Raw genomic sequence first — 9,200 nt, forward strand, 5'->3', positions numbered from 1 at the left:
GTCCCGAATTAAACGGTCTAAGTCACACTAGTACAGAGCTTACGCCACAAAATATTATTAGGCAAGACCACGTCATAAATTTACTTAGAAATCCTTCGTAAACTAAGCTGTGTCAAGCAACTTTTTCAGTCCGATTATTTCCTCGCAGTGAATGCTACGCCTAATACATTTTTATCCATATTCTGTCTCCATGCAGACATAATTGTCCATTAGAACATATATTGGCATTAATGTAATACATCTCTAATGAAGTAATCTACTGATGAAGTTAAAAACGGTCCATATTTGAAAAACAGAGAAATAGAATGGGTATGAAATTTAAAAAAGTATTCATATGTTACAGCAGCTAAGCTTTGTCGCAAAATAATTTTGAACAATATCTCCATTATATAATATCATTCATAGAAAAGAGCAAGCCTTCAATCGAAAAAAATCTCTGAATATATTGTTACTATAAAAGTTTCACTATACTACCGTTAGCATTACAATCTCTAACCCTGTCAGTTATTTACGGTAGGAAATCATTATTCTTAGCATTCCTCAGCTTGGAAATGAAACCCTCTATAACTCAACTTCGTGTAGCATGGGGCAGCAGCCTGGTTCCTTTGGAGCACAATAACTGCTCAAATGCCACCAATGCTCCTCCCGAATGTGTTGTCTATGGTACCTTTTCCATCTCAGCGAATACCAGGTGTCAACGGAGGAGATCCTTTGACAGTCCCACTTATTTCCACTGAATTGGACTAAATCTTACAATGTACACGTTCTTTTATATGCAGCGGAAAATTCATGGAAACCAGCCTCTCATTTAGCAATTTTCTCCGAATAATTTTCCCTCTGTGTTGCACATGACTCGTCTGTATTTTTTAACATTCACCGATTAAAATTAAGCATCAGAAAATGCCTATTGCTGGCATCAACAATGATTAAGTGTCATCGCTTCGTCGAAAACTGGTCCCCAAAAATTCAGTCATATTCTCGCATTATTGGGGTATCGGCTCCAATGCTGTAGATAACGTCATGGTTAATTACTGTCAGGAGATATGAAAAAAATCATTTTCGGCAGACTTTGTATTTCTTGAAGCTTGAAGACAAACTTAAGCTTACGTCAGGCACACTCTTGGAATTGTTGAGTTTAGGCGCAATGTGCTTAAAAGGAACAAATGTAAAATAACATAATTAACTCTTATCACGGCTCTGTAGTACACCTTTGAACTTAGCACCATTAGTGTAGTCTGACACGAAAATGATATCTTATTTGCTGCATATATACCCCTATATACACCGTCATCCTGCCCCAGACCGATCCAGCTAGATGCGATTAAATCTACACTTTAGGCTATTAGGTATTATAATATGTAATGTACTTTAGCATGTGAATTCTTTATGATAAGGGTTATTTATTTTGCTCTATTATATATCCACTTGTGCTTTTATTTCACTTTATTTTATGATTTTCTTGCTTAATTATGCTTAATAATCCGCCACTGATCTTTTGGCATAAATGCGAAAAGCGAAAGGCTACATATAGCGTGCCAAAACAAACAGCTACTATAAGTATTAAGGGTTCTATGCCACCTATTGGAATGAAGAAGTAAAAAAACACTTGCGCTGAGCCTGTCAGATCCATTGCGCCCGACGGAAGATTAAATATTAACAGTGTAATTATAAACAATAATTAAGATTAATTTCAGTGTGATAGGCATTGTTTATGTTAACGTTTATTCTTAATCAATAATATTAGAAACTGATCAACAATCGTTGCTCACAACAATCTAATCAAATATCCTCCTGGAATACATGGATGCAAATGGCAGATAGCAGTTATTCGTGTTTTTGACCGTGTTTCACTAATTTTAAAAATTTGAAAAAATTAGGATTATAATTCAAGGTAGGGGTAAAAAAATATTTTTTCGGCGTATCTATTGTTTCCTAAATTTTTTAATTTAATTTTGAAATTTTCAAACTTGTGTAGAAGTTTGGTTTTCCGTTCAAAAATTTCGAAAAAAAATCAGGATGGTAGACCATAATAATATACACGATTTAAAATCAAGAAAACGATTTTACAAAAATAAAAACTGGAGATATGGTTAAAAAACTTAAAATCGTGTTTCAATTTTTTCTGGAGCTGTTTTCCATTGTTGAGACCTAAAACTCGGGGTAAACATATTATTTTGGATGCAGTTCAAGAGTATTTTTTTTATTTATCAAAATCTGGGGGGGCACTTTTCACCATCTTAACCTGCTAGACCCTCTGATTTGCACATAATGAAGGTAAATAGTAGATTAAGGAGGGTATGCTACCTACTGTACAAAATAAGAACGCTGTTCTCAACTAATACCAAATTGACAGTTTACCATGCATTAGTGGAATCAATAGTACAATATGGTTTGAATATTTGCGGAAAAATCGCCTCATGCTACAAAGAAAGGTACAAGCAACTCAAAACGAAAATGTAAAATTACAAAAAAATAATAGTGACTGGCTTAATCGAATAATAAAACTCGGGGTGAAGGTGAATATCTACATAATCAAACCAAATTCAATATTACGAGGCATGCAAAAATGCGACTACTCAACATTACAAATTTATATAAATATTTAATTATAATTGATAATTACTTTAATAAGAAATTCATAAAGTATGTAGAGAGAACGCACACAATGTGCAACAGAAGCAACCCAGCTTACTTAGTACCAGTGGCGGCGCGTGCGTATACGCATGTTAGCAAGTGCACACCCAAAGATGAATAAATTATAAAAGAAAACTATTCCTTTGCAACGCGAAGGATAAAAGTACTGTCTGCATATACAAGAAACATGAGCCTCCGAACGCTACAGCTATCTCCTTTTCGAATTCACCGCTCTACAAGTGTGCGATCCCGTGGCATCATGCCGGGCGCATTTTCGGTCTGTGCGATCGCTTGAGGGAGCTCTGGCGGGACGAGGTAAGCGGGGGGGTATGTGCTGTTCAAAGGGGCGATGGGAGCAGACTCAAAACCATGCGAATGCGCACGCGCATGTTTTTGGTGACTGACTAGCAGGTAGTGTAGTGGTGTAGCCGCCACCTACACTACCTGCGCCCAGGATCCTAGTCCGTCTACAGAGCCATCTGTATAGCCGTTTTCTACACTACTCCCTATAGGGTAAGGAAAAGAGAATGAATTTCAACTACCGTCACTTGTAAAGGTGTGTTGAGAATTATTATTTTCATACATGCTAATATTATTTCTGTTCATGCAATTTTAAGGGTGGAGTGTACCAGTGATATGTTTTGCTTGCTATGTATTCTATTACGACGAAATATGACGCTCATGGATTAGGATTAACATAATATAATTAAATCATTCTATATCTGCTCTAATGCACACCCTAAATAAATTACCACCAGCCGCCACTGCTTAGTACCAAGTTACTATAATAAGTATGGAAAAAACAAATCAAAGGTAAAAATACCAATGATTTTTAATGATCTGCCTGAAAGCCGTAAATGTCTAAATCATTTGCGTGAATTAAAAAGGAAACTAAAAGAACATCTTAGCACAAGTTAGACATTAATCTTTCTGGACAAAGTTCTTTCTGCAATCGATGCTATTTCTTGTGGGTGAAGGCATGTTTTTTTTGTAATGGAAATTGTACATCTTAAATGAGAGATATTTCGCTTGTTGTAAAGGAAAATATTATGTTGTATATTAATCGAGTGTTAATTCCACATAAACGGTTGTGTTTATTGCATACGTCTGTGAACGCACTCAATGCGTATTATTTTGGATTATTTTGTGTTTACTGTCTGGAGCCACTTTAATTAGTCTCTTACGTCACCTGCTGACAAGCCTTGATTGGCTTAGCAGGACCGTCATGATTTATTCCTGCTAATTTTATTAGTTTTTTTGTTATATTGTTTAAAACTATTGTTGTTATCAACATTATATTAATTATTATTGTTATTATATAAAATCCCTAGCATGCATTTCATTATTTGAATTTTTCTGCTCACCACATTAGTTTTATACGGCGCCTGCTGACAAGCCTTTAATGGCTTAGCAGGACCAGGATCATCTATTTATTAATGTAAGAAATGCAAGAAAATTTATTTAATTAGTGGCCGTCTTCCTTATGTGTTCTCTGTTTCTTTCAAGATTAGAGCAAACATGAGAGATTTTAGAACTCCTTAACAAGGAAGTAATTTTATTACTTAAGGTTCTGCAGTTATTTTTGTGCGCTTTGCTTTTTGGGTTGGATTTATATTTCTTGAATAAGATATCGTTTGTCCGTATTTTTGAAGAAATAGCATTAATCATCCATTGAAGTTTAAATGTTTTCTTACCGATTTTTCCCGTAACATGATCTTAGATACTGAGTACATTGATTTAGTTTTTCTGGATTTTTCAGGATTAGGGATTCCCTTTCATCCACAACTCCGAATCAACTACAGTAGATGATATGCCCTCCCTTATAAAGAACATTACTCGTCCACACATTTTCTTCTCCCTTAATTTACGGAAGGAGCTGAAACCAGACAAATTATAAGGATGTATCTCAGATGATTTGACACTGACCTCAGTCAGTATACATCCCAGCACCCGCCCTCCATCATTCAGCATACTGTTCAATACTTTTACTTCTGCAAGTAACAAATGTAACTTTTATATAAATGAATAGTGTTCATTATTATATCCCAGATAACACGGCATTTGTATTACACCTGTATTAAATCAATATTACACAAAAAATACGTGACCAAATACATATGTATAAGATGGAATACGATCGTATTACATCAGTAAATTTCACGTAAAAGTGGTTCAAAAGTCCCTATGGATGTATGTATACGTGCGTATTACAAATTGGAAATCTGAATACCCATACATGAAATATACATATGTATAAGATGAAATACAATCGTATTACGTCTGTAAATTTCACGTAAAAGTGGCTCAAAAGTCCTTCAGGATGCATGTATACGTGCGTATTTCAAATTGTAAATCTGAATACCCTTACATGTAATATACATATGTACCTGCAGGCCCTCGTACATGAATTATACATATTGATTTTCTGACAAACATCCACTTAACCCTTTAGCGCCTAGCGTGGTCATATGATCACAGCAAACATTTTTTGCTCCACGTAACCCTCCCTTCCGCATTTCTCAAAATTTCGTTGTGGGTTTTTGGTAACAATATTTCGATACATTTGTTGTCCAAATGACGAAATATTAAGTCTTTTCAACTGAATGTTTTTGATACAGAGCTTTCTAAAAGTGGTGGTCTACCCTTCACTGCTCCGCGTGAATGCATGACTTCAGTTAACTACATAGTACAAGAACATTTTTCTTTTAATTCTGATACATTCTGGTTCATGAGCTTAGAATACTTCAATGTACTCTACATAATAATATTTTCATAAAATGTGTGTAAATAATAATATTATTTAGAAGAAATTGTACCCGTGATCGTACGATCACGCTAGGCGGATACCGTTGCAATGGAGTTCCACGGGGAAGGCAGCCTTACGAACGCTTCTTTCGATAAAGGTAATAAGGTATTTCTCATTCGTGACAATGTGATAAGGCACTGGTGTTTCATAGATTTTATGTTATTCTTTTCACTTCATGGCTGCGAGTGAAGAATTGTATACCGATTATTATTTAGCGTGTCTGCAGTGAAGCTACTTTGGATCACATTTTCACATCTGTAAATACTCTCGTTTGAAGCGTCGCTACAAATTATATCTAGGTTCTCCTTTACAATGTAGCTACAAATAAATTAAGTCATGCAATACTATTATGTAAAAATATCAGTCAGAAAACCATGAATCCGGAGTGTGGAGTTTTACAATGTAACAAAGGTGTTTCACGGTTTTTTTCTCTGTGTAATGATTCGACTGAAATTTCATTGATGTGTGGGTCCCTTCAGGAGGTAGACGTTGGCTGACTTAAAAGGCTGATTGTGAGATATACAATAACACGCTTTATATTCAATATTGAACGTGACGTGTGGGATACACGTGCATCGGTGACAATGAACTCTAATAGGTAAGTATGCTTAGATTTACCACGGCAATTACAATTGAAATCTTTATAGATTATTGATTCAATGCGACTGTTTTTAGAGGAATGACTCTTCAAGAAGTTCTATCTGCACTGGAAGATGACCAGGACGATGTTTTAGGCATCTACATAGAACCTCCAGAGAGTAACGTGTTATCTGACGAAGATTCAGCGGAGGAGGATGGCGGTGGCTTCATTGATAATCTGTCTGGTCGTCAACTTCGAGCAGGTGCTGAAATATTAGTGAGTACTCAACGAGGGGAATGTGAAAGTGATGGACTTGAGACGAGTGACAAACGGGTAAACTCAAAGAGGAAGAAAGTGAAACGAGTATTGCCTACTTGGAAAGATGAAGATCTCTGTGTAAAAAAATCATTATTTCCGGACGCAAATTATTGTGACATTGGTGAGAAGTCGCCTACTGAAATTTTCGAGTTGTTTTTTGATGATGAATTAATCAACTTCCTAATTTTGCAGTCAAAAGATTATGCCGCATTGCAGAATTTTCGTAATTTGAATATAACAGCTGCTGAAATGAAGGTCTTCCTGGGAATTTTGATCCTCTCGGGTTATAATAATGTTCCCAGTAAACGTGATTATTGGGATTCATCTGGTGACTTACGTAATGAATTTGTTGCGAATGCTATGCGCCGCGATAGATTTTTACAAATATCTAGGTTTTTACACTGCAAATAATTGCCAGCCTAATGCAGAAGATAAAATGTGGAAACTGAGGCCAATTATGAATATGTTGAAAACCCGATTTCTAGCTATGTTCCGTCCTGAGGAGCATCTGGATTTTGATGAGTGCATGATTGAATATTTTGGACGACACCCGTGTAAACAGTTCCTACGCGGTAAGCCTATTAGGTTTGGCTATAAAGTATGGTCTCTAAATACCACTGCCGGATATTTGGTGAACTTTGATGTTTATCAAGGTAGAAACCCTGCATCAAATTCTGAGTACGAGAAAATGGTAGGGAAATGTGCTGCACCTCTTCTACAAATGCTGGACGAAATTCCACAAGAAAAAAAGAACCTTGCCTATAAACTATATTTTGATAATTTATTTACCGGATTTGAACTTCTAAAAGAGCTTAGGTCCAGGGGCTATGGAGCCACTGGAACTATTAGAGAAAACCGTATTCCAAAAGACTGTCCAATAATGCCATCTAAGGAAATACGCAATAAACAAAGGGGTTTTTATGATAAATGCCTCAGTGAGGAGGACAGCATCCTTTTGGTAAAGTGGGTAGACAATTCCACAGTTCGCGTGGCTACCACCTGCCATAGCATTCAGCCCGTAGCTCCTGTGTGGCGATTTTCACGGGCAGAAATGAGGAATGTTCGCATACCTCGCCCATCAGTGATTTCAGAGTACAACCGTTACATGGGGGGAACGGACAGAATGGACGAGAATGTGTCCTACTACAGAATAGGGATAAGAGGTAAAAAGTGGTGGTGGTGCATATTCACTTAGCTAGTGGATGTGTCACTGAACAATGCGTGGGTTCTTCATAAGAAATCAAGAAAAACGCTCTCACAATTACAGTTTCGTCGCAGCATCGTCCAAGTGTATCTGACAAAATACAAAAATCCTCCTATTAGTGTAGGGCGGCCTTTGATATCAAGGAATAGTAGTATCCACGTCCGAGTAAGTGATGAAATTCGCCTCGACGGTATTGGCCATTTGATTGAACCATGCAATCGACGACGCTGTGCAGGTGAATATTGCCAAAGTACTATTCGTACCCAATGTGTGAAATGTGGCTTAGGGCTTTGTGTACCATGTTTTGCAAACTTTCACAAAAAATGAATTTATTTTCTGTTCACATTACGTTTATGCCTTTTTGACATATGTTAATTTGACATGGCCATATGACATATATTTTTTATGACATGGCTTAATTTGTTAATACCATAAATTCTTTGTCCAGAAGAACAAATAAATATGACTTAAAAATTTATATGTTTTATATTTTTCAAAGACTTTATCCGGGGAGCAAGATAAATGCAGTGATTATTCGAAGAGTTGAATTACGCGAGCGGGGATGCTACTGCTACGGTATCCGCCTAGCGTGATCATATGGACACAAGTCATTTTCATGAAACCACTGCACATACTTCTATAATATTTGGGTTATATGTTTTTAAGTAAATAGCGATCAATCCCTGAAAAGAGGAAAAAAATCGGAGGAAAAAAAATATTCCGGCGTTAAAGGGTTAATATCAATATGGATCAAATGGATGAATAAATATAAGGAAACCAGAACATACAGATAATAAAATATTTATTCAAAGAGAAAAATAAAATAATTCACACAAAGAACAAGTGTGGCCATGAATATTGCTAACAAGCATTAAGGGCCAGCAAACAGGAGGTGAAACTAAGTTTAAAAAAATGGCACAAAGATAAATCAAGTACAAACAATGGTATGAGTTGGAAAATAGAAAAAAATGTTAACACGGAACAAACGTTGTAACCCATTGCACAAGATGAAATCTGAATTCAGGAAACCAACTCTGCACCATCAGCCACTTCCTGAAAGGAGAAAAGAAGAAGTCAAGTTTAAAAGCCATGCAAAAATATATCTTTTTGTAAGATCTGAATAGGAGCTCAAGGCCTTTCAATTTTATTTTTTTCCATTCATATAGGCAGTCAGTATTCTGTGGAGTCTTTAATTTTAGTACTAATTCTGTATTCTGAATGCAAATGAAAGTTTGGTTTCTCTGCTAGATTCCAGACATAAGTTTTAAAATTTTTCATTTACCAATTATGTCGAGATCCCAGCTAGCACAGATTTGACCTTGTCCTTTGAGAAATCAGATATTTTGGGGATATGCTTTCATTTTACAAAATGAATAGCCTTTCTCTTAAGAAGAATGAGAAATATGAGAAAAGATCATATGACTACTTTTAAATAAATTAACTAGCAAAAAGTGTATCCATTGGTATGCTTATTTAGTACATGATACTAATATATTAGTACCATGATTTAGTAGCGGATGATTCACACAGAAAAAAGAAAACTTGTGATATAACAAATTTTCAAACAATAAATTTCATATAACCGATAATTTCAGGCTTAACTTTAAGAAACATCTCCATTATGGATAAAAATAATTTTTCCCTAAAACCTTACCTCG

The 9,200-nt window shown here is 35.8% G+C and overlaps 1 protein-coding gene across 1 annotated transcript; it reads left to right on the forward strand.

Moving 5' to 3' along the window:
• Positions 1 to 6,119: 6,119 nt before the first annotated feature.
• On the forward strand, positions 6,120 to 7,533 carry LOC124167661 (piggyBac transposable element-derived protein 3-like). The gene is made up of 3 exons (XM_046545670.1): positions 6,120 to 6,353; positions 6,531 to 6,675; positions 6,824 to 7,533. Exons 1-3 carry the CDS (start codon positions 6,120 to 6,122, stop codon positions 7,531 to 7,533), a joined length of 1,089 nt encoding a protein of 362 aa, XP_046401626.1.
• The last annotated feature ends 1,667 nt before the right edge of the window (positions 7,534 to 9,200 follow it).

Source organism: Ischnura elegans, chromosome 1 (assembly GCF_921293095.1).
Source record: "Ischnura elegans chromosome 1, ioIscEleg1.1, whole genome shotgun sequence".
Classification (NCBI taxonomy): domain Eukaryota; kingdom Metazoa; phylum Arthropoda; class Insecta; order Odonata; family Coenagrionidae; genus Ischnura; species Ischnura elegans.

Coding starts and splice junctions, on each gene's coding strand:
- LOC124167661 (XM_046545670.1), top strand. CDS start 6,120: ATGACTCTTCAAGAAGTTCTATCTGCACTGGAAGATGACCAGGACGAT. Junction 6,354..6,530: donor TTGAGACGAGTGACAAACGG/GTAAACTCAAAG, acceptor CTAATTTTGCAG/TCAAAAGATTATGCCGCATT. Junction 6,676..6,823: donor GGATTCATCTGGTGACTTAC/GTAATGAATTTG, acceptor CCCGATTTCTAG/CTATGTTCCGTCCTGAGGAG.